The 27,236-nt window shown below is 44.5% G+C and overlaps 1 protein-coding gene across 1 annotated transcript in view; it reads left to right on the forward strand.

Annotated features, from left to right (window-relative positions):
• LOC126299413 (uncharacterized) overlaps window positions 1-27,236 on the forward strand; it is a 376,709-nt gene that overhangs the window by 237,318 nt on the left and 112,155 nt on the right. The window contains exons 2-3 of the mRNA XM_049991307.1: window positions 4,748-4,948; window positions 26,023-26,256. Coding sequence (XP_049847264.1) covers window positions 4,748-4,948; window positions 26,023-26,256 — 435 coding nt within the window. The remainder of the gene's footprint in view (window positions 1-4,747; window positions 4,949-26,022; window positions 26,257-27,236) is intronic.

The following is a 27,236-nucleotide window of genomic DNA, read 5'->3' on the forward strand; positions in this document are numbered from 1 at the left end:
TCTATAGTGAAATACTAACAGCTAATCTTAGTGGCAAGGCTGTTGTCACAGCGCATTTACCACCTTATCACATATAAATCTATATCTGTCCTCTGCAATTCACATCCGTGTGGTTGGGTTTACAGAACAACTTACAGACTATATCTCAACAGCTCCACTCTCGGATAGCAAGTGTGAAAAATGAACACTCAAATTTTTCGGTGCGAGCTATGACATCTCTTATTTTATTACGATGGTTGTTTCTCCCTATGTGGGTGGGGGTCAACAAAATATTTTCGCATTTGGTGATCGAAATTTTGTGAAACACCTCGCCGCAACGAAAAACACCGATGTTTTAATGTGTGCCACCTCAGCTCGTGTATCATATCCTTGACAGTCTCTTCTGTATTTAGCTGTGAAACAAAACAAGCTGCCTTTCTCTGAACCTTTTCGATGTCCTCAGTCAGTCGTATCTAGTAAGGATCAAGTAATACTCTAGAAGATGACGGAAAAGCGTACCGTAGGTAGTTTCTTTAGTACATTGTTGCACTTTCTAAGTGTTTTGTCAATAAAACACAGTTTTTGGTTCTCCTTCTCTACAACATTTCCTAATGATTCAAATGGTTCTGAGCACTATGGGACGTAACTTCTGAGGTCATCAGTCCCCTAGAACTTAGAACTACTTAAACCTAACTAACCTAAGGACATCACACACATCCATGCCCGAGGCAGGATTCGAACCTGCGACCGTAGCGGTCGCGCGGTTCCAGACTGTAGCGCCTAGAACCGCTCTGTCACAACGGCCGGCAACATTTCCTATATGATGGTTACAATTGAAGTTGTTCTTAATTGTAATCCCTAGGTATTTAGTTGAATCGACAACCTTTAAGTTGTGTTATATATCGTGTAACCGAAATGTGGCGGTTTCTTTTTGGCACTCTTGTGGAGGACCTTACATTTTTTTACTGCTTATGATATATTGTTACTTTTTGCTCCATTCAGATATTTTGTCTAAATCATTTTGTCATTTGTGTTGACCTTCCGATTGACTTTATGAAATGGTAAACGTGATCCGCTGTCGGTAGCACTCATTACTTCGCGTGCGTAAAGGGTGAGTTGTGTTTCACAAGAACTACATTTGCTGAACCCGCGCTTAATGTGTCACTCGATCGTTTTCTTCGAGGTATTCCATAATGTCCTAACACAGTATACGCTCCAAAATCTTACTACAAATTGATGTCAGTGATACCGGTCTTCCATGTCCCTTCTTGTGTATTGGTATGACCTGTGGACTTTCCATCCTTAGATACGGAGCGAATGGTTGATTGTTAAATATGGAGCTGTATCATCGGCACGATGGCGTCATGTGAATTTTATCTACTTTTTAAATATGTATATTTTGCGTTTATTTTGGTGAATTTGGATGTTACGGTGTTCAGTCTCGCTACAGTGATCTTGTGGTCTCTAATCCCTGCATCTGCCATGACATTCTCTGTTTGCTCGAGACTTTGAAAAGAGGTCCAGTATTCTACCACAATCATTGACACTTCATGTGACCTACGGAGCTAACTGCTAAATGGCTCTGAGACCTATGGGACTTAACATCTGAGGTCATCAATCCCCTAGAACTTAGAACTACTTAAACCTAACTAACCTAAGGACATCACACACATCCATGCCCGAGGCAGGATTCGAACCTGTGGCCATAGCGGACGCGCGGTTCCAGACTGACGCGCCTAGAACCGCTCGGCCACACCGGGCGGCAGCTAACTGCTCAAAGTAATTTTCGGACAATGCATGCAGTACAAATTCGGAGGATGTTTTATGTCTACCTACCGAGTGTAAACATGTATTTTTGCCAGTATACCGAGGATGGATTGCAGTCACCTCCAACTATAAATGTATGACCCGGGAACATATTCGAAATAGGATTCAGATTTTTCTTGAACCCTCGGCAACCAGATCATGTGAGTCAGGGCGTCGGTAAAAGGAACCAATTATTAATTAATCATGTTTGGTGAGTGTAACCTCTACCGTTACTAACTCGCAGCAACTATGTCCTTCAATTTTACTACAATATGAACTACTTCTAACAGCAACATACACAACACCCCGAAATGAACACCGTTGTGTTCTCGGTACAAGCTTCGGCTTTAGCCGGGTATCAGTGCCTGTAACTATTCCGACTTCAATGCTTTTTTGAGCGCTTGGAGCTCAGGTTTTTTCCCAACACAGCTACGACCGTTTACAACTACAATACCAATGATTTTCATGTTTTTCCTTCTCCTGTATTTGACCTGTATCGTTTGAGACTGAATCCCTGTTTTTACCCTTCAACGTCCCTGCAACCTAGAAAAACCGACATGTTTACTAGGCAATCGGTGAGAAATTATGAGATGTTAGCAGTTGTGTACATCAAATCTACCATACTTTGCATGGCTGATTTCTTACGGATTCTCTTGTACCTATTGGTTAGTTAAATAAGAAATTGTCTTGTCCATGCACAAAGACGAATTTAAAGTCTGTTATTTTTAAAGTTGTACTACTCCATACTGCATTAGATATGTTATCAAATATAAACTTAATAGGGGTAATAATTGTGATTATATGGTTTATTAAAGTGGGAATGTTGTGAGTGTTTGGTTCACGTAGGTAAACTGGACTATTACGTTGCCATAAAATTATTGACAAAGGAAACTTATCCTACGCTGGTGAAGGTTTAGAAGGAGTCTTCTCTATATCTTTTCAACCGTTGAGATGTGAATGTTTGAATTCAGTCATGACTTCTCTCGAAGATGTTTCACATGAAAGACACTACATAATTCCATCCGCAAATGTAAATATTGACGATGCGCAAAATGTAACTTTGTTAGATATGCTACAAAAAGTCCCTTAAATACTTCAGACGAAAGAGTGTGGTACACTTTACATTAAAAAAATTGATCAAGTTTTGTATAAAAAGGGTGACGTATTTGTTGAACTTTGCCGAAAAGAAATCGTGGAAACGGATTTCTCAGCAATATTTGGATCGCTACATAAGCAATCCAACGAATTTTGTGCACTGTGGATGATGTGTAAGCTCACAACTTAATGTCAGAAACGAAACATCGATCTAAGCAGTGGTAAAAGACAAATAGGATGTAACAGTTTGTGAGAAAAAACTGGAAATAGAAAATAATCCACCTTTTATGGGACAATGCACATATTTGCAAAAGAGTAAAGTCATGACCTTCCTTCAGTATACAGGGTGGTCCATTAATAGTGACCGGGCCAAATATCTCACGAAATAAGCATCAAACGAAAAAACTACAAAGAACGAAGCTCATCTAGCTTGAAGGGGGAAATCAAATGGCGCTATGGTTAGCCCGCCAGATGACGCTGCCATTTGTCAAACGGATATCAACTGCGTTTTTCTAAAATAGGAACCCCCATTTTTTATTTCATATTCGTATAGTACGTAAAGAAATATGAATGTTTAGACACCGTCGGTGTTGAGAATGCTACATCAACATCGATTGCACCCGTACCATATTTCTATGCCCCAGGAATTGCATGGCGACGACTTTGAGCGTCGTGTACAGTTCGTCCATTGGGCACAAGAGAAATTGCGGGACGATGACAAATTTTTTGCACGCGTTCTATTTAGCGACGAAACGTCATTCACCAACAGCAGTAACGTAAACCGGCATAATATACAGTATTGGGCAACGGAAAATCCACGATGGCTGCGACAAGTGGAACAGCAGCGACCTCGACGGGTTAATTTATGGTGCGGCATTATGGGAGGAAGGAGGAAAATTGGCCCCCATTTTATCGATGCCAATCTAAATGCTGTAATGTATGCTGATTTCCTACGTAACGTTCTACCGATGTTGCTACAAGATGTTTCACTACATGACAGAATGGCTATGTACTTCCAACATGATGGACGTCCGGCACATAGCTCGCGCGCTGTTGAAGCGGTATTGAATAGCATATTTCATGACAGGTGTATTGGTCGTCGAAGCACCATATCATGGCCCGCACGTTCACAGGATCTGACAGGAATGGTATTTCTCAAAGGTACATGTATCACATTGGAAGAACCGAAATAAAATGTTCAAACGTACCTACGTTCTGTATTTTAATTTAAAAAACCTACCTGTTACCAACTGTTCGTCTAAAATTGTAAGCCATATGTACGTGACTATTACAGCGCGATCTATCACAAAACGAAAAAAGTGGTCCAACTGAAACAATTATATTTCTTTACGTACTGAACGAATATGTAATAAAAAATGGGGGTTCCTATTTTAAAAAACGCTGTTGGTATCCGTTTTACCTATGGCAGCGCCATCTAGCCGGCCAACTATAGCTCCATCTGGTTTCCCCCTTCAAGCTAGACGAGTTTCGTTCTTTGTAGTTTTTCTTTTGACGCTTATTTCGTGAGGTATTTGGCCCGGTCACTATCAATGGACCACCCTGTATACCGAACGAGGTAGCGCAGTGTTTAAAATGATGGACTTGCATACGCGAGGATGGCGGTTCAAACAGCCGTTCGATTACGAAGATTAAATTTCAATTTGTATATCCTGCCCCAGTCCATGCCCGTGCACTCTCTCTAATGATCTCGTCGTCAACGAGACTTTAAACGCTGACCTTCATTCCGCTTTTTATAACAGAAGACGAGTGGGTATCGTGCGATCTGCTAATTTCCCTTCTCGATAATGTTACGCGTATCGCTCGCAGTGCTCGAAGTAATACATATTTTCAAAATTCTTGTTGGCAGACGAAGCGGCAGATCTTCCGGGAGCAGGTGTTGCCGCACACCGGAGGCAAGATTCCGTCGGGGGCTTTCCGGGCTGACCGGCTGGTGCTGAACAGGCTCAACAAGGAGGGCATCGCCGTGCCAGACGGCATCTTGCTGGACGCCCGCAAGCGCCATAAGGACCCCTCGCAGCGCGGAGGGTCCGACCTGGAGGCCGCCGTCGTGAGTACACTTCGCTCCCTTCAAAGTCGCACGCCTGTGTTGCTACCATCATTCTGCTGTCGTTATTATCATCTGTATATTCGCAGTATCGTATTTCACAACTTATAAATAGCAAGATCAACCTAACAAGTGTAAGACGTCGCGGTCTCCTGACCTTCATTGCTTACATATTCGTCCCTCACAATCATATTCCGCACATCAAGACGCTTCATTCGAATCCAAACTCGATAAGATAAGGTCAGTGTTGTATGAATTCATGTAAACGATATACAAATAACAAGTATGCACACCGTGATTGAAATACTCGTGGCTGGCGTACACACATACATACCAGACACGACAGTCGCAGGGGCTTTTAGTTCGGGACTGCAACCGCACGCCAGGAGGCTGGTCCCAACCTATCGACGTTGGCCGGTGACCGCCCGTAAAGCAGACAGCATTTGCCTGAGTGAAAGGACGACCCCGTGTTCGGCTTAAAAGCAAATTTCGCTAGATTGTGTGGGAGCACCCAGCCTACGCATTCTTTACAAATATAGCACGCAGTTTCAGAGATTTTCACAGGGAGACTGCAAACGCCAAACGCCGATGCTACAGATTTCCGGATTGGTCGCCTTAAACGAAAAGTCATTCTCCCGTTTTAGAAGAGCAATGCTGATTGGCAGACGATATTTGTGACGCCTTGAGCTGAAGGAGTAATGGAAGACACCGAAAGATATACCCCTTCACGTCTGGCGTGGAGAGGGGACTCTTCCGTTGTCGCTCTTGGAGCGAGAACACGTAATGAGAGCGTGCGCGGTCGTACGTGTACTCAAAGATCGAGGAACAAGTCTCTCCTCAGTACTTCACTGGGAGAGCACCTCTGTCGTGAGCGAATCGGAGTGCGACTCTATACTGAGTCCTTGCGATTAAGTGTTGTTCACTGTGTTGGCTGCCACACTTATTGTGCGGTGTGAACGGATAGAGTTATAGTTAAAAGCCTGTGAGCGAATTTTTGAGTGGCATCATGGTGGACTGGTTATCTGACCGGTGTACCACGCCAACAGTTAGACTAGGATCGAATAGGAGTCCTTGAGTTCATCAAGGCGTTGGGAGAGTTTGCTTGGCGAAGGTCAATCCAGATAGAACGAGAGTTATCTCATTTGTCAGCAGCGAGCGACCCAGACAACAGTCATCGCAGCTTACTGTATTGTGCGCTACAGCTCTTGCGAGCCCCATATATCCTCCACAACAATAAATACACTTCACTGCATTTCACACGCGACCATACCTAGCAACATTCTAACGGATAATTATTCAAGTTGAGTAGGCGTGGCTCTCAGCCATTCTGCCATGTCAATAACAATCTCAAACTTTGTATAGAAATTTCATTAACGAATCCTATCCTTAAGAGGTAACTTCACATTTCGAAAAGAACCCGGAAATAACTGGTTAAGTTCATAACTAAAAGTGCTATTGTGATTGTCTCAGAATTTTTGCAGAAATAAATAATAATTTTCGTGAGTTTCATGTTTTTCTTACACTAACTAGCACTACTCCAGTACCCAAGTATCCCACTAGTTACGTAAGAAATTTTGTGAATTTTTGTATCATTTCCTTACAGCGGACGACTCCAGAAGTTATTTATGGCTGAAAGTTTTTCTCTTTAGAACGTTAGGAGCGTCTGTCTGACTTTTGTAGTAGTGTGAGGGTGGAAATTGTATCTTGCAGGAGCCACAGGGTAAAGGATACATCTCAGATTAACCTACCGCTCACACAAGCAACATTTTTTCAATAATAGAACACAGTGACAATTATTGAAACATAGGGAAAAAACGCAAATTAGTTACAAACTACGGCGTGCACACACTTTATTCAACATGTAATAGTCACTACAGACATTTGCATTTAGGTTAGGACATGTTCGATATGCTTGCCATCATTGGTGATGATGTAGTGCAGACGAACAGTGAAATTCTGCATGACCCGCTGAAATATCGGAACATCGATGCTGTCGATGACGTCGTGAGTGGCTGTTTTCAGCTCAGCAATGGGTTTTGAGTTATTGCTGCACACCTTGTCCTTAGCACAGGCCCACAAAAAGGAGTCGCATGTGTTCAAATCCGGAGAATATGGCGGCCAATCGAGGCTCTTGCCAGTGGCCTCTGGGTACACCGGATTCAGAATGCCGTCCACAAACTCCTGCAGGACATGACACACACTCCTGGTTCGATGGGGTCGAGCTCTGTCTTGCATGAACCACATCTTATCGAAGCCCGGATCACTAGGGATAATGTGGATAAAATCATCTTCTAAAGCCTTCACGTACCGTTCTGTAGTCTACATCTACTCTGCTATTCACACTAAAGTGCCTGGCAGAAGGTTCAGTGAACCACCTTTGCGCTCTCGAACGGCGCGCGGAAAAAATTAGCACTTAATTTTTTTCTGTGCGAGCCCTGATTCTTCTTATTTCATCGTGATTATCCTTCCTCCCTATCTAGGTGGTTGCCAACAGAATGGTTCATAATCGGAGGACAAAACAGGTAATTAAAATCACTGTGCCATCAAGGAATTTTTCTTCCTTTTGACCTTTGTCCCGCAGCAGGTCGGGATCGGCCGTGTTATTACGGATTTGGCAGTGTTAGTTTCAGAGAGTGACCGGATGCCCTTCCTGCCGATACTCCCAACCCCCCCCCCCCACCCCCCCATGACGTAAGTAGTGTACCACAGCTGTCCATGTCCGTGTCTAGTGTAAGTCATGAAATGGCGCGAACGTGTTCTGTTGAAGTGTCTGTGAGTCGTGTAACTGAGGCGGAAAGTGGGGACCAGCCCGGTATTCACCTAGCGGGATGTGGAAAACCCCCTAAAAACCACATCCACGCTTGCCGGCAGACCGGCCCTCGTCGTTAATCCGCCGGGCTTATTCGATTCAGGGCCGGCGCGCCTACCCGAGTCCAGGAAGTAGCGATTAGTGCTCTCGGCTACCCTGGCGGGTCAAGAATAATTAGGGCATACATAAATAGGTAGTATGACGTAAATGGGAATGGGATTTTCACTCTGCAGTGGAGTGTGCACTGATATGAAACTTTCAGACAGATTAAAACTGTATGCTGGACTGAGACTCGAACTCGGGAACTTTGCCTTTCGCGGGCAAGTGCTCTACCACCTGAGCTACCCAAGCACTCCGTGCCATCAAGGAATATCGCACCAGTTATTCCGTGACTGGACATCACACACTGTCACTTGTTGAGGGTGAAGAGACTTCTGGACCGCGAAACACATTCTCAGTCCTTTAAACGCGCTAGTTTTGCTTATTGACCAATCCGTCCAATTGAAAGTGGGCTGCGTCGCTAAACCAAACCATACTACAGATACTAATTCCCATCATGCCCCACGGCCAACAGAGTAGTTTGAACGTCCTTAACGCAATCTGTTCAGAAGTTACGACTATTTTATTTCATATAGTTCAATAATTGTCACTCTGTACGTTAGAAAATGTATTTGTGTTGGTATTTCTATAACTATAAGGGTGTCTCTGCGAAGAGTCTTCAGGCACATTTTCTTTAGTGTTTCGGCATATATTTGCAGTTTAGTTTGTGCGATGTGTACCTAGAGTCAGCCCAAACAAATTCTGCTCATCACGCCTTGGTTTGGGCTGGTCCCAGCTACACATTACAAAAACGAAACTGCAGGTATCTTCCAGAACACCACAGAAAATGTGCCTGACAACCCATGGGAGAGAAACCCTGTATAAGATTGGCATTTAGGCAAGATATTAGTGTGCCATACATGCCTTTCCGACGTGTGTGCGGTAAATGCAGAAATGTGTACTATGGCTAAGTTATTTCCAAATGCGTCCAAACAGGACCAACACACGGTTTTTCTTTCCTTGCTTGCCAAAGTACAAATACCGGTAGACAACCATCGGAAAATGAAGTACGTGTGTAGGGCAGCATGTCTGTCGGAAACCACGCGAAGTTCCGTGCCTGTCGCGGTATGACACAAGACTCCAGTCGACCTGAGCGGCCAGCTTATCGTATTTCACGGACTGTAAGACACACCTTTTTCTTCGAAAAATTGTCGCAATATCCAAGTACATCTTATACTCAAAATAATATAAAAATGTTCAGCGTTTGATTAAAAATTCCTGTCAGTATTAAAAATGGCCACATATTCGATACCGCGGGAAACATATCTCTATGTTGCAACATTTGATTCATTGGCAGCACCGGTGCACTGATGTGACGAAAATGAGTTGCTGGGGTTCAGAAAATTGCTAACAATGTCATCCTTCCACCCCGTCATCACAAACCCAGAACACTGCCTAGCCTATGATGGCTCATTGCAGTCTACGCTGCTAGTGAACTAGATCTGCAAGTGATGTGTGTTATCGGCACCAGTACAATGTTTTCGTTATTAGCAAATTACGTAGTCGAAAAAAGTAAAAGGTATTCATAAGATGCAGGCTATAGATTGAAAGTAATAGCATATGCAGAAGATCATGGAAACACAGCAGCTGAGCGACATTTCGGCACTCCCTCCATTAAAATGGCACTGGAATTCATATGAAAACGATTCAAATACACGCCCGTGAGCTAGCGCTACAGTAGAACTTAACAAACTTAAAGGGTGGAGTTGGTTGTTACTGCAGGTTTATGAAGGGCCATGGACTTAGCATGCGAACCGAAACCACAATATCTCAAAAAATGCCACAAGAGCATGAAGAGTATATACACTAGGTGATCAAAAGTATCCGGACACTCCTAAAAACATACGTTTTTCATATAGGTGCATTTTGCTGCCACCTACTGCCACGTATTCCATTTCAGCGACCTCAGTAGTCATTAGACATCGTGAGAGAGCACAAAGGGACGCTCCTCGGAACTCAAGGACTTAGAACGTGGACAGGTGATTGGGTGACATTTGTGTCATACGACTGTAAGCGAGATTTCCACACTGCTAAACATACCTAGGTCCACTGTTTCCGATGTGATAGTGGACACGTGAACGGACACGTGCAACACAAAAGTGTTCAGGCGGACCTCGTCTATTGACTGACAGAGACCGCCGACAGTTGAAGAGGGTCGTAATGTGTTAAAGGCAGACATCTACCCAGACCATCACACAGGAATTCCAAACTGCATCAGAATCTACTGCAAGTACTTCGACAGTTAGGCAGGAGGTGAGAAAACTTTGATTTCATGGTCGAGCTGCTGCTCATAAGCCACAAATCATGCCAGTAAATGCCAAACGACGCCTCGCTTGGTGTAAGAAGCGTAAACATTGGACGATTGAACTGTGGAAAAACGTTGTGTGGAGTGACGAATCACGGTACACAATGTGGCGATCCGATGGCAAGGTGTGGGTATGGTGAATGCCCGGTGAACGTCATCTGCCAGCGTGTGTAGTGCCAACAGTAAAATTCGGAGGCGGTGATGTTCTGATGTGGTCGTGTTTTTCCGTGGAGGGGGCTAGCACCTCCTTGTTGTTTCACGTAGCACTATCACAGCACAGGCCTACACTGATGTTTTAAGCACGTTCTTGCTTCCCGCTGTTGAAGAGCAATTCGGGGATGGTGAATGTATCTTTCAACACGAGCGAGCACCTGTTCTAAATGCACGGTCTGTAGCGGAGTGGTTACATGACAGTAACATCCCTGTAATGGACTGGCCTGCACACAGTCCTGACCTGAATTCTATAGAACACCTTTAGGATATTTTGGAACGCCGACTTCGTGCCAGGCCTCCCAGACCGACTTCGATACCTCTCCTCAGTGCAGCACCCCGTGAAGAATGGGCTTCCATTTTCTAAGAAAGCTTATAGCACCTGACTGAACGTATGCCTGCGAGAGTGGAAGCTGGAGTCAAGGCTAATGGTGGGCTGACACCATATTGGATTCCAGCATTACCGATGGAGGGCGCCACGAACTTGTAAGTCATTTTCAGCGAGGCGTCGGGATACTTTTGATCAAATAGTGTTTTATCTTTCTATTGCTTTATTATTCAGCATCGAAAGAAAATTATTGTGGAACCAAGTCAGATAGCGAATATGGATGAAATTTCTCTTGCATTTTATGTGCCGAGTAACAAAACTGTTGCCATGACAGGTGCTGAAACTGTAACTATAAAAGTAAGGGGACATGAAAAACTGCATTACAAGGTTGTCCTTTCCTGTTGTGCTGACAGTACTAAACTTAACCCAATGATAATTTTAAAGCACAAAACAAAACTAAAACCTTCTAAAATACCACCAGATGTTGTTGTTCACGTACATGACATGGTTGGATGGACGAAGCTAGTATGAAATTATGGATTAACAGTGTGGAAAGGTCTTTTATAGAAGAAGAGTTCTCTTTTTGTGCTAGTAGTTTAGTACTCATTTGGAAAATTCTGTGAAAGAGAATGAGAGCTTGTTGTTATTCCCGGAGGACTTACTTCATAATTGCAATGTCTTTGAGTCTCGATAAATAAACCATTTACAGTGTGTATGAGAGACGAATGGAACAAATGGATGATGGATGAAGCCCAACATGAACTCACGCCGATGGGAGCTATAAGACGACCTACAATCAAACAAGTAGGCCAGTGGATAGAACAGTCGTTGTCTAGAGGGAGAGAACACATTATTATTAAATCTTTCAAGAAGTGCGGCATAAGTAACGCTCTCGATGGCGTATCTTATATATGAAAAGGACAACGAAGAGGAAGGGGAAGAGGAAGAAGTAGTAGAAATAGCGGTGGTGGTAGTAGTAGTAGTAGTAGTAGTAGTAGAAGAAGGAGAAGAAGAAGAAGATTAAGATGACGATTTTCAGGGATTTTAAAGGTCAGTTCGGTTCTATAAACTAAGAGTTTTTTTTATTCTGGCTTTGCAGTCTAATAACTAAAATGGCAAAAACCTTATTTTCAAAAAAATTGCTTAAAAATTAAGGCGCGTCTTGTAGTCTATAGGGCTTTGCTTCAAATGGTTCTGACCACTACAGGACTTAACATCTGAGGTCATCAGTCCCCTACAACTTAGAACTACTTAAACCTAACTAACCTAAGGACATCACACACATCCATGCCCGAGGCAGGATTCGAACCTGCGACCGTAGCAGTCGTACGGTTCCGGACTGAAGCGCCTAGAACCACTCGGCCACCGCGGCCGGCTGTAGGGCTTTATAGTACGTAAATTACGTAATCATTACGCCAATAAACTGGGAGACACACACTCCATGCGATTATCAAGCTTTCGATCGTTTAAAAAAAGGCCTTGAAGGGACGACGATTCCTGTAATATGAGGACGTGCAGTAGGCAGTTATGGACTTCTTTACGCATCACGATACGCTATTTTATTACTCGTATATCTTCAACCTGGTGCGTCGGTGGAATATTGTCTCCCTTCTCATGGCGATTTTGCCTGATCAGCATACCAATTCTGGAATGTATGGCCTTCGAAGGGAAGCTTTTGGATCGCCACCCCTCCCCCCTATTCTACGTCTTGTTCTAATTCCCTCGGTCGGGAGGGGGGTTGGGGGGTGGGGATGAATAGGAGATGCCATAAAAATATAACTCGGGAACATCTAAAGGTATTGCAACCAAAATTTGTATATACGTGAGCCGTTATTTGTATAAATAGGCCGTTCTACCACTACGGGTGGGGATGACGATGAGAATGGGTGACATGTAGAAATACCCGAAACAAAATATTGTTTTCCTTTCCTGTAATTAGTTGACTTGGAATACTTTAAAAGAGTGAAGCACAATCTGTTTATTATGTGGTTTTCAGTACGTCTACAAAGTCGAAACAATGACCACTGCAGCAAGCCATTAATTTTGTCAGCGTTTTTCCGGGCCAAAGATGGTGCCATACGGCTCAATATCTCGGATACAGCTACCGTCCTCCTTGAAGTCGTGTGGCGTAAAAGAGCAGAGAATGAAACAGTTGCCAGCACGAAATATATGCGTCATATGCATACGGTGGTGAAGCTGCGAGCAAGAAACTAGTTTTAAAGACAGGCAGAGGATGCTTTCCCCCCTCCCCCCCCCCTCCGCTTTCCCCTTTCCTCTCTCTTGACTCTCCACATCCTCCCAGTCGTCTATCATCACTACACGTCCCCACAATCATTTCTCATTAATGTCATAATGAATGCTTCATTAGTGTTTCCAAAAAAAGTAGTAAAAGTCGCTAATTTCATAGGATGACTGAGCAGAATGGACCTTAAGGTAGACGCATGGTCCCACCTCACTTGGGAGATATGCTCGCTGTAGCTGAAACAAGTGGAGGTCGTATTGGTATATTTACGATGCAAGTCGTGGTCGGATGATGCGTGCTGGCCGCGGTGGTCTAGCGGTTCTAGGCGCTCAGTCCGGAGCCGCGCGACTGCTACGGTCGCAGGTTCGAATCCTGCCTAGGGCATGGATGTGTGTGATGTCCTTAGATTAGTTAGGTTTAAGTAGTTCTAAGTTCTAGGGGACTGATGACCATAGATGTTAAGTGCTATAGTGCTCAGAGCCATCTGAACCATTCGGATGATGTGCAGACTGCGATGTAATTGTTCAAACAGCACTTAACGTATGTTGTGTATCCCCATTCTGAACGTACTCTAATGAACTAGAACATTACGCCCACTGGCTAACGTGATACTGAATGCCCCTTGCACGAGTTGCAGGCACGCGTCCTGCTAAGGAAGGTGTGCCTTGGCCACCAAATTCGCCTGATCTGAATCCGATGGAACACATCTGGGACACAGTCGGGTGTCAACTCCGCATGCACAAACCGCCGGTCTTTAGTCCACCGGAACTGATTGACCCGTACATAGACATCTGGTGTCACATACCGCTGAAATCTGCCAGCGACTTGTCGAATCCATGCCAGGCAGAACTGCTGCTGTATTGCATTCAAAAATGTTTCAAATGGCTCTGAGCACTATGCGACTTAACTTCTGAGGTCATCAGTCCCTTAGAACTACTTAAACCTATTTAACCTAAGGACAGCGCACACGTCCATGCCCGAGGCAGGATTCGAACCTGCGACCGTAGCGGTCGCGCGGTTCCAGATTGTAGCGCCTAGAACCGCTCGGCCAGTCCGGCCGGCTGTATTGCATTCATAAGGTGAACCAGCACGATGTTAAGCACGTGGTTGGGTGGTTTTTTGGGGGAGGGGACCAAACAGATAGCTCATCTGTACCATCGGATTAGGGAGGGATGGGGAAGGTTGTCAGCCTTGCCATTTCAAAGGAACCAGGAACCGTTCCGGCATTTGCCTGAAGCGATTTAGGGAAGTCACGGAAAACCGAAATCAGGATGACTGGACGTGGGTTTGAACCGTCATCTTCCCGAATGCAAGTCTGTCGTGTTAACCACTGCACAACCTTACTTCACTATTGGAAGGATATTTAACACTAATCCTTATTCCAGAATGAGATTTTCACTCTGCAGTGAAGTGTGTGCTGATATGAAACTTTTTGGCAGATTAAAACTGTGTGCCGGCCCGAGACTCGACCAACTGAGCTACCCAAGCACGACTCACGCCCCGCCCTCACAGCTTTACTCCTGCCAGTATCTAGACTGTGGCTAAGCCATGTCTCCGCATAATCCTTTCTTTCAGGAGTGCTAGTTCTGGAAGGTTTGCAGGAGAGCTTCTGTAAAATTTGGAAGGTAGGAGTCTCGGTTCGGCACACAGTTTTAATGTTTCATGAAGTTTCACTAATCCTTATTCCTTTAAAGTGCACCACCTGTGCCCGTTGCAGAGTTCAGTAACTAATGCTCATCGCTGCCGGACTGATTCTCTGAATACACCACATACATGGTAGCAATTTACTGAATCAACATGTCATCTGAGCTGAATTCTCCAGATTAAAATCGTAGTACTGGTCAATTATGACGAAACAAGGAACTAAAACTCGTGTCAGCTGCTCTTATCACGTGGATTTTTGTGAGAATATGGCCATCTGATCTTTATCTCGTGACACTGACATCTTTTACTACATGTGTCCTCCTAAACCTAATTAATTACGCGCCACGTCGGCAGCAGAAACATTTCTTAAATTCAAATTTTTTTCGTGTTACTGTTAGGGACAGAATAAAAATCATTCATCTTTTCTTCACAATACATTCAAAGAAAATGTTTCAGTAAATAGCTTTGGTGGGGTCAGTGTGGTACATCTTTACAGAGAAAATGAGTATTCGTGTTTTGCGGCAACAGAAACGAACTGTGGATTCACTGGCGCGTCTGTGATACGGCTCCCATTTTTGTATCTGTCTGGCTGTATCGTTTCTTAAACACTGTTAGACACCAAATATTGGAAATGGCCACTTAATGGATACAAAAAAATTGTCTGCGCTATCTATCAAGAAGTGAGTCTAAGTGAAAAATTTAATGGTTATTGATCACTGACTAACAACTACAAAAACTAATTTCTAGTCTTTTATTGTTTGATTTTTACGATCATTGTTACAGTTTCATACATCAGTCAGTACAACACTAAAACACCACAGAATGTCTCCTCCAAGCATTGAGTACACTCATCTGCACTAAACAGTGTGCTCAGCAGCAGTCTGAAAAGCTTGTATGGATAGGTTGGGCTGAGAAATATTTGTTAAAGAAATTCGATATGTCACACCTTTTCCGAGTTAATTAGCATTTAAGTTAATCAACCAGGCCGTTGGGCGCGCAAATTCAAGCGGCACGCCAGACGTTTTCTCGTTTGGGTTCTTTAACCAAACAAGAGAGTGATACAAAAACTGGACATGGTGCGGTAGTTGGGATAGAACCCGAGTCAAAGGCTGGGCTGTCTCTTATGCTATCATTTGCGCTATGAGAGCCACTGACCGTAATTGTATCTGGCGGGCCGCGTGAATATGGGCGCGCAACGGCCTGATTGGCTAACTTCAGTACTAATTACTTAGGAAGCGGCGCGAATTATCGAATTCTGTTCTTAACAGTTACTTCTCAGCATAACCCATAAAGGTTTTATAGACTGTTTTGACCACCCTGTATAGTTGCACATCTGATGTATCATCCACTGGACGAAAGAAGAAATTGGTAAAAAACTCATCAAAGAAACTATACGGGGTTCCTGCTGTACCCCAATAAAATATTGTTGAGTGTCTGAATTCTCTGTTTCCTTATATTAAAGTATCATCTTGAGGCTTTGTTTCCAACGCGATATTTTCTAAGCTATAGTGTGTGAAATGTTGCGGGACTTAACTGCTTAAGTCATCAGTCCATAAGCTAACACTCTACTTAACGTACATTATTCTAAGGACAAACACACACACACACACACACACACACACACACACACACACACACACACACACACACACACACACACACACACGCCCACGCCCACGTCCACGTCCGAGAGAGGGCTCGAACCTCCGCCGAGACCAGCCGCACAGTCCATGACTGCAGCGCCGTAATCCGTTCGGCTAATCCAGCGCGGATAAGATATAGTTTTGTCGTGTTACGTGACCACATACAAAAAGTATTGCTTATTTACATGTACATGTAAATCCAGCTTGCTTTTAGCCGTTATGTCTTCATCATGAAATATTTATTTTATGTTTATGGTGTCCTGTGTGACATTAGTCAAATAATTTCTAGAGCTTCTACCATAGTTTCAGTATATGAGTTGGGCTGATTCCCTTTACTACGTAAAATGGAATATGTCTCACATAAAATGAGGCGAGCGGAGAAAAATAGATACGACGTTTATCACAAGAGAACAGGCACAAGTGTGTGTTTATTTTCCCCCGCATCGTGATCACAATCTCCGATACCACGCATACAGCGAAAGACGTAACCAGGACGTGTCATAAAATCAGAATAAAAATTACCAACTGATATTTAAAGAGCAGTTTGTTTTTGTTAGGACTAGCAAACACGTCCATTGCTTATGGTGTAAATATTTAAAGACTACAGGAACTAATCTGTTACATTGTGCGCAACCCTGAAAGGTTGGAGATGGATAGGTACTTTGATGCAGCTGATAGCTGCTGAACTGCGATGAACTAATAGTCTCACATCAAAAGCTACCTAAAACGTTTAAAAATTTACGTGTTCTGCACGTGAGAATATCATTAATGAATTCAACAATATCTCTTTGTCGCTCCAGGGCGTACCTAAAACTGAGCACATGACTTCGTTAATTAAATGTTTTACTGCTATATTGTTCCTACTTTGAGCATGATATACGAACAACGTAAGGTAGAAATGAGAAAGAATTATGCAGTTTAGTAGCTTGCAACGACAAGGGCGAGCGGGCTGAGAAGAGGGGTGGCTTAGCCAATCACTGACTGTACCAGGTGTAGAAGTATGAAACCGGAATTTCTCTCTAGATTGTGCTAGCCGTCAGAGTAGGGCCCGTGAGACTGCGTCTGAAGCGCCATCTGCTTCCTGTAACGGCTGACGAAGAACGTCAAAACCCAGTAATCCAAGTTCCGTACATCGGTATCTGTTTCAAACCCATAAAGCATGTCCAGTTTTGAAAGTTTCTGGCAGATTATAACTGTGTGCCGGACCGAGGCTCGAACTCTGGACTTTTGCCTTTCACGGGCAAGCGCTCTACTATTGGTAGAGTCTCGGTCCGGCAAACAGTTTCAATCTGCCAGAAAGTTTCATATCAGCGCACACTCCGCTGCAGAGTGAAAATCTCATTCATGTCCAGTTTTGTGCCTACGAACTACGATTTGTAGACAGCATTGGTTTTCTGTTAACATTTTAAGAAAACTGCTCCAGAACCGCATTGAACGCTTCTCGAAGCCTTTGCCGAACATGCTCCTGGGAAAACACAGTGTTTCGGGTGGTTCAAAAAATTGAAAAGTGATGATTTTGACGTGAGAAACGACGAGCGCGGGAAACTACCGAAAAAGTTCGAAGACAACGAATTGCTGGCCTTATTGAATGAAGATGACCCTCAAACTCAACAGGAATGCGTGGAACAATTGAATGTGATACTGAAAGCCATTTATCTTTGGTTGAAAGCTGTGGGAATGGTGCAGAAAGTGGGGAAATGGGTTCCGCATTAACTGAATGAAAGACAGCAACCAAATCGAAAGACTACTTGTGATATGCTGCTCGCCAGACACAAAAGAAAGTCGTTTCTCCATCAAATAATGACAGGTGATCAAAAATGGAATCTAAGCGTCGTAAATCATGGGTGAATCCAGGAGAACCATCGACATCCACTGCAAGAGCAAATCGCTTTGGAAAGAAGACAATGCTCTGTGTTTGATAGGCTAACAAGGGTTTCATCTATTATGAGCTGCTAAAACCTGGTGAAAATGTTAACACTAATGGCTACCAACAGCAAATGATCGACTTAAATCAAGCATTACGTGAAAAACGACCGGAATATGGAAGAAGGCAACAGACAGTGAGATTGCTCCATGGTAACGCCCAATCACACACAGCAAATCGGGTCACAGCAGTTAAGTCCCATAGTGCTCAGAGCCAGCCAACATCGGTAGAATATTACGTAGAAAATCAGCATACATTGCACCATTTAGATTACCATCGATAAAATGGGGGCCAATTATCCTTCCTCCCATAATGCCGCACCATACATTAACCCGCCAAGGTCGCTGATGTTCCACTTGTCGCAGCCATCGTGGATTTTCCGTTGCCCAATAGTGCATATTGTGCCGGTTTACGTTACCACTGTTGGTGAATGATGCTTCGTAGCTAAATAGAACGCGAGCAAAAAATCTGTCATCGTCCCGTAATTTCTCTTGTGCCCAGTGGCAGAACCGTACACGACGTTCAAAGTCATCGCCATGCAATTCCTGGTGCATAAAAATATGGCACGGGTGTAATCGATGTTGATTTAGCATTCTCAACACCGACGTTTTCGAGATTCCCGATGCTAGCGCAACTTGTTTGCTACTGATGAGTGGATTAGCCGAGACAGCAGCTAAAACACCTACTTGGGCGTAATCATTTGTTGCAGCTCGTGGTTAACGCTTCACATGTGGCTGAACACTTCCTGTTTCCTTAAATAATGTAACTATCCGGCGAACGGCCCGGACGATGTCGTCCAGGATACCGTGCAGCATACATAGCACACTCCTGTTGGGCATTTTGATCACAATAGCCATAAATCAACACGATATCGACTTTTCCGCAATTGGTAAACGGTTTATTTTACACGGGTAATGTATCACGAAACAAATACCGTCCGCACTGGCGGAATGTTACGTGATACCACGTACTTATACGTTTGTGACTATTACAGCGCTATCTATCACAAAGCGAAAAAGTGTTCCAACTAAAACATTCATATTTCTTTACGTACTACATGAAGATGTAATAAAAAATGGAGTTCCTATTTACAAAATCGCAGTTGATATCCGTTTGACCTATGGCAGGGCCATCTAGCGGGCCAACCATGGCGCCCTCTGGTTTCCCCCTTCAAGCTAGACGAGTTTCGTTCTTTGTAGTTTTTTTCGTTTGATGCTTATTTCGTGAGATATTTGGCCCGGTCACTATCAATGGACCAACCTGTATTTATTGTGTGATGGACATACTCAGCGTACACCGCATAACAACAACGTAGCTCGTAGTGACTGTTGAAAGAGACGACCGCGAGTCTCCCTGATTACATGGAAGTGGCGCATGAAGTTATGCAGCACTCTTTCAAAGATCGCGGGTGTCTGTTGTACCAGGAGGCAGGCAGCTTGCATCTTAGCAAGCAGGTTTTCATCTGTTTTTACGGGGCTTTCATACACCAACGTCTTGACGTAACCCCAGAGGAGAAAGTCCAGAAGTGCGAGATTCAGCGATCGCACTGGCCATGGGACAGAACCTCACCTTCCAATCCAACGATGTATATACGTGCTGTTCAGGAACTTGCGGACATTAACATCGAAGTGGGCTGCTTCACTGTCGTGTTGAAACAACAGCTTTTCGCGGAAAATGAGAACTGTGGCAGCACTTGTCACCGGAACACCAAGTAACCTTGGCCGGTTGTCTGTGGAGTGGACGACCCCGTCTCTCGTAAGTTAATATCCACGGATATAAACTTCTTCGAGTTAGGGTGACGCCTATTGGGAAATCGTTCTCTGTGCATTCGTGCTGCCCCGTCGTATATTAAATGAATTTCTGCCAACTCTCGTGACGAACAACGTGTGTTCTTTTACTACGCGTCATGAACTGTACGCAGAGACACCTTACTGTTGACGAGAAATCAGTACCCAGAACAACCACCTCTGGCTGTAATAACGGCCTTGATACGCCTGGGCATTGAGTCAAACAGAGGTTGGATAGTGTGTACAGGTACAGCTGCTCATGCAATGCAGCTTCAACACGATACCACAGTTCATCAAGAGTAGTGACTGGAGTATTGTGACGAGCCAGTTGCTCGGCCACCATTGACCAGACGTGTTCAGTTGGTGAGAGATCTGGAGAATGTGCTGGCCAGGGCAGCAGTCGAACATTTTCTGTATCCAGAAAGGCCCGTACAGGACCTCCAGCATGCGGTCGTGCATTATCCTGCGGAAATGTAGGGTTTCGCAGGGATCGAATTAAGGATGGAGCCACGGGTTGTAACACATCTGAAATGTAACGTCCACTGTTCAAAGTGCCGTCAATGTGAACAAGAGGTGACAGTGACGTGTAACCAATGGCACCCCATACCATAGCGCCAGGTGATACGCTGGTATGGAGATGACGAATACACGCTTCCAATGTGCGTTCACCGCGATGTCGCCGAACACGGATGCGACCATCATGATGCTGTAAACAGAACCTGGATTCATCCGAAAAAATGACGTTTTGCCATCTGTGCACCCAGGTTCGTCGTTGAGTACACCATCGCAGGCGCTCCTGTCTGTGATGCAGCGTCAAGGGTAACCACAGCCATGGTCTCCGAGCTGATAGTCCGTGCTGTTGCAAACGTCATCGAACTGTTCGTGCAGATGGTTGTCGTCTTGCAAACGTCCCCATCTGTTGACTCAGGAATGGAGACGGGGTTGCACGATCCTTTACAGCCATGCGGATAAGATGCCTGTCATCTCGACTGCTAGTGATACGAGGCCGTTGGGATCCAGCACGGCATTCCGTATTACCCTTCTGAACCCACCGATTCCATATTCTGCTACCAGTCATTGGTTCTCGACCAACGCCAGCAGCAATGTGGCGATACGATAAACCGCAATCGCGATAGTCTACAATCCGACCTTTATCGAAGTCGGAAACCTGATGCTACGCATTTCTCCACCTTATACGAGGCATCCCAACAACGTTTCACCAGGCAACGCCGGTCGACTGCTGTAAACTTTCCTCATGCCACCATGTTGTAGGTGTCGCCACTGGCGCCAACCTTGTGTGAATGCTGTGAAAAACTAATTATTTGCATATCACAGCATCTTGTTCCTGTCGGTTAAATTTCGCGTCTGTAGCACGTCATCTTCGTGGTGTAGCAATTTTAATGGCCAGTAGTGTACAAGCGTTGATATTGGTGGTCGTTGCTATGAACAACTGCTATGACTTACGTTGCTCTTAAGCACTTTTATGTCAGTAACAAAATAAATATGCATTTTCGACAATTGGTTCCATAACTCAAAACAATCGGTTATGGACCTGCTTCCGTTTGAGTCAGAAGGTTTGAGACACTGTGTTAAATGCATTTTCAGTGTTCTTATTGTGGAAAATACAGTTTTGGTTTACACCATAATTTTTACATGAATCAAATTTTACAGTTATCAGTCCGTCTAGCCAAAATCAGTGTTTGCTTTCATCTGGTGAACTTTGAACGGTTTTTTCGTAATGATCTTTGTGACAAGTGGCACCTAGTGTGCGAACAGTGTTACAAAAAGTCGTTCACAGTTCTCGTAAGATGGATCGGATATTCTAGCCAGAGCAGGAGCGAACTGTTTCACATCACTTAACTTACAATAAAGGAAATATGAAAACTATAAAACCGAAACATCACTCCGTGAGATTGTAAATATGTGGTAACGAATATGGCACCAAACTACTGAGGTCATCGGTCCCTAGACGTACGCACTACTTAATCTAACTGAAACTAACTTACACTACGGACAAAACACACACCCATGCCCGAGGGAGGACTCGAACCTCCGACCGGGAGGGAGTAGCCGCTCGAACCGTGACGAGACGCCTCTAACCGCACTGCTTCCCCGCGCGGCCTCTCCGTGAATATGCGCCGATTTTTCACAAGTGTAAAGCAGACGGTGCCTTTAATCTACAAAAAGGTGAGGGTAAGCATTTATTTAGCGTATGAGCTATTTAAAGCTGTATCTTTCAGAAAACACTCTTAGAAGGTGCCCTGGAAATAAGAGGTGAAACCAGCCCCGAACGTAAACAAACACACTGCAGCAAGAAAAACGTGTTTCAAGTCTTAAATCGAATATTTACAGTAGCGGCAACAAGTGTTTTGACACGCATTTTCAGCGCTCGGGTGTACGACTTGCGCTTCCCTGCCTAGCCATCACGTCCTGGCTCACTGCACGCATGCATCGATTCAGTGCAATGGCGGCAAGTACAACACTAACAATGTTGTGGTTGGACCAAATGTATTTTCACACTGTGGCTGTAATTAAGGTGAAAGCCTGTGCAAACAAGTACTAGCGACTATGTACACTGATTCGCGTTCCACAACTGTAACATGACGCCAGTCACAGTGGCCGAGCGGTTCTAGGTGCTTCAGTCCGGAACCGCGATGCTGCTACGGTCGCGGGTTCGATGTCTGGAGAATAGGGATATGTGAAACGAGTTGTAATCCTATTTCCATTAATTTTGTGACCACAACTGATGAGGTGTGTGCTGGTGCATTTTCGTGATGGAAAAGGACTTTCTTGCGGTCCTATCGCTGCCTTTTTTCTTGCAGCTCTGTTTTCTAACGTCCCAATAACTCTGAAGAATAATATGCGCCTGTAGTAGTTTTACCCATTTCCAGATAGTCGATGAGGATTATCCCTTGCTAAAACCAAAAGACAGTCGCCATAACCTTCCCAGTGAAGGACTGGACTTCGCCTTTTTTGGTGCAAATTCTCCCTTGGTAACCCATTGTTTAGGTCGTTGTTTGGTCTCAGGAGTATGGTAGTGTATCCATGTTTCATCCACAGTGACGAAACGGCGCTTAAAGTCCTGCGTATTCTTCCAAAACAGCTGTAAACCATCCTTGCAACACTTCACACAATTCCGTTTTTGGTCAAGCGTGAGCAATCGCAGAGCCCATCTTGCGGGTGGATTTCTCATGTCCAAATGCTTATGCAAAATATTATATACCCGTTCATTCGAGATGCCCACAGGACTAGAAATCTCACGCATCTTTACTCTTCAGTCATGCATCAACATATCATGGATTTTATCAACGATTTCTGGAATCGTAACCTCCACAGAGCGTCCCGAGCGTTCAGCACCACTTGTGCCCATATGGCCATTCCGAAAATTTTGAAACCACTTATAAACTGTTATAATCGAAGGTGCAGAGTCACCGTAATGTTTATCAAGCTTCTCTTTAGTCTCCAGAGGCGTTTTGCCTTTCATAAAGCAATGTTTCATCACCACACGAAATTCTTCTTCATCCATTTTCCGACAATCACTAGACTTCCTTGATTCACACGAATCACAAACAAAAAGAAATAGACCAATGAGGCTGAAGCTTTGTGTGCGTTCTTTCCAAAGATGCTACTAACTAAACGTGACCTCGATACATGCCAGTGGTGCCATCTCTCGGACTTTGTCGGACTTTTCAAACGCCCCTCGTACTGTTGTCGTAATTATTAATGTAAGAAAGGTACTAAATATTAGTAATTTCATTTAAACATTCAGTTTAAAAATGAAAGCGGTATGCAATCATTTCTTGAAGATTGAATAATAGTAATACTGCGAGGCAACCTCTGTCCTTTTCCAAGTTATTCATCCCACTGTGAAGAAGAAAGCGCTGTTTCCGTCCTTTTTCTACTTATTATATTCTTCATAGTGCTTCTAGGCATCGATTACAATTTAACTTTTACAAATGTAACTCATAATTAATTAATTTTATTGTCATTCTTCAAGACGTCTCAATAATGCTATTTCGCACGTGTCGCTTAAAACGTGGCTCAACGCCAGATTTGAAAATATATACCAGGTGATAAAAGAGTCAGTATAAATTTTAAAAATGAATAAATCACTGAATAATGTAGATAAAGAGGTACAAATTGACACACATGCTTGGAATGACAAGGGGTTTTATTAGAACCAAAAAAATACAAAAGTTCAAAAAATGTCCGTAAGATGGCGCTTCATCTTATCAGAACAGCAATAATTACCATAACAAAGTAAGACAAAGCAAAGATGATGTTCTTTACAGGAAATGCTCAATATGTCCACCATCATATCTCAACAATAGCTGTAGTCGAGGAATAATGTTGTGAACGGCACTGTAAAGCATGTCCGGAGTTATGGTGAGGCATTGGCGTCGGATGTTGCCTTTCAGCATCCCGAGAGATGTCGGTCGATCGCGATACACTTACGACTTCAGGTAACCCCAAAGCCAATAATCGCACGGACTGAGGTCTGGGGACCTGGGAGGCCAAGCAGGACGAAAGTGGTGGCTGAGCACACTATCATCATCAAACGACGCCATATGTCGGACATTTGGTTCAAATGGCTCTGAGCACTATGGAACTTAACATCTATGGTCATCAGTCCCCTAGAACTTAGAACTACTTAAACCTAACTAACCTAAGGCCATCACACAACACCCAGCCATCACGAGGCAGAGAAAATCCCTACCCCGCCAAGAATCGAACCCGGGCGTGGGAAGCGAGAACGCTACCGCACGCCACGAGATGCGGGCATCGGACATTTTGTGAACTTTTTTGTTCTTTTAAAACTCCCTTGTCATTCCAAGCACGTGTGTCAATTTTTACCTCTCTGTCTACTCTATCCCGTGGTTTATTAAGTTTTCTAATTTATACTGACTTTTTGATCACCTGGTACTTGCGGACATAGTGCAAAAGAAAGCGGAATGTCGTGGAATTTGTAAATTAGCTGTATTTTTTAAGCACATTTCACAATTGTTTCATGCATTTTCCGGTATAAAGTTAATTTAAAGAAACATGTATAATTAATGATTTAATAATGATATAAACGTTTCTTAATTAGTATATACCTCGTTGAACGCCTTGCACATTGAAAATATTCGTTACACGTACACAGAACACAAATACTTGTCTTTATTGACAGGACTATTTTGTATCCTGGTTCTCAGAATGAGAGTTTCACTCTGCAGCGGAGTGTGCCCTGATATGAAATTTCCTGGCAGATTGAAACTATGTGTCGGACAGAGACTCGAACTCGGGACCTTTGCCTTTCGCGGGCAAGTGCTCTACCAACTGAGCTACTCAAGCACGACTCACGCCCCGTCCTCACAGCTTTACTTCTGCCAGTATCTCGTCTCCTAGTTCTGCAAGGTTCGCTGAAGAGCTTCTGTAAAGTTTGGAAGGCAGGAGACGAGGTACTGGCAGAAGTAAAGCTGTGGGGACGGGGCGTGAGTCGTGCTTGAGTAGCTCAGTTGGGATGCCGGCCTGGTAGCTCAGCGTGTTGGGTCAGTGGGTTAGCTACCCTCTGTAATAAAAAAAAAAAAAACTGAGTGACTGGGTCAACGAACAACCTGAACGGGTGTCATGAGACGTCCGCTCCGAACATAGACAACGAACAAAACAGAACCAAAAAAAAAAGTTGTGAGAGCACTTGTCCGCAAAAGGCAGAGGTCCCGAGTTCGAGTCTCGGTCCGGCCCACAGTTTTAATGTGCCAGGAAGTTTTGTATCCTGGTTGGCTGCTCGCACCGCTAACAATGAATTGCCGCGTTTCACCTGAAATATGACGATTGAAATAAACAGCTGATCGTCCGCACAACTGGCATTCAGTAGTCCCAACATTACTGTAGCCAACCTGACAGTCCAGAACTCCCTTCTAGAAACCTTTTTCCCCTTTCTGGCCACGTTTTCAAGATTCTGGTCACACTGTGCGCCGTGGCGACTGGAGGGATTTGCAACTACAGATGCACGAAGTGTCGCGATAACGTTAGGGTGTGGGGCAAAATTGTTTAACAGGTGCATGTGCTGGGGAGGGTTTTAACAATGTGTGTGTGTGGGTCAGGTGAAGGTGACGCTGACGGACGACGGGCGATACACGGCTCCCGAGGGCCGGCTGCACGCCACGCACCCGGAGACCGTCGACTCGACGTACATCATCCGGCCGCCCTTCAAGGGCTTCGGCCGCCAGCAAGGGCTGTGGCCGCAGAGGCCGCGACCTGCGCACAGCTTCGCCGTCCCAGCCAGCCGCCCGCTGCAGCAGCCGCCGCCGCCGCCCCAAACGCTCTACGGCCGACCGGTAAGCATGCCTGTTGAGAAAATATCTATGCATCGACACATCAGTATTTCACCGAAAGATGTCGATTGAAATCGGCGGTACTTATTCAACGATATATCGATACTGAAGCGGCAGTGAAGCGTGCCAATATTTACATGTTATTAAAATTGGCCATTAAAATTGCTATATCACGAAGATGGGCTGCAGACGCGAAATTTAACCGACAGGAAGAAGATGCTGTGATATGCAAATGATGAGCTTTTCAGAGCATTCATACAAGGTTGGCGCCAGTGGCGACACCTACAACGTGCTGACATGAGGAAAGTTTCCAACCGATTTCTCATACACAAACAACAGTTGACCGGCGTTGCCTGATGAAACGTTGTTGTGATGTCTCGTGTAAGGAGGAGAAATGCGTACCACCACATTTCCGACTTTGATAAAGGTCGGATTGTAACCTATCGCGATTGCGGTTTATCGTATCGCGACATTGCTGCTCGCGTTGGTCGAGACCCGATGACTGTTAGCAGAATATGGAATCGGTGGGTTCAGGAGGGTAATACGGAACGACGTGCTGGATCACAACGGCCTCGTATCACTAGCAGTAGAGCTGACAGGCATCTTATCCGCATGGCTGTAACGGATCGTGCAGCCACGTCTCGAGTCCTGAGTCAACAGATGGGGACGTTTGCAAGACATCATCTATCTGCACGAACAGTTCGACGACGTTTGCAGCAGCATGCACTATCAGCTCGGAGACCACGGCTGCGGTTACCCTTGACGCTGCTGCATCACAGACAGGAGCGCCTACGATGGTGTACTCAACGACAATTTGGGTGCACGAATGGCAAAACGTCATTTTTTCGGATGAATCCATGTTATGTTTGCAGCACCATGATGGTCGCATCCGTGTTTGGCGACATCGCGGTGAACGCACATTGGAAGCGTGTATTCTTCACCGCCATACTGGCGTATAACCCGGCGTGATGGTATGAGGTGCC

The sequence above is a fragment of the Schistocerca gregaria genome, chromosome X (genome assembly GCF_023897955.1).
Source record: "Schistocerca gregaria isolate iqSchGreg1 chromosome X, iqSchGreg1.2, whole genome shotgun sequence".
Taxonomy (NCBI): domain Eukaryota; kingdom Metazoa; phylum Arthropoda; class Insecta; order Orthoptera; family Acrididae; genus Schistocerca; species Schistocerca gregaria.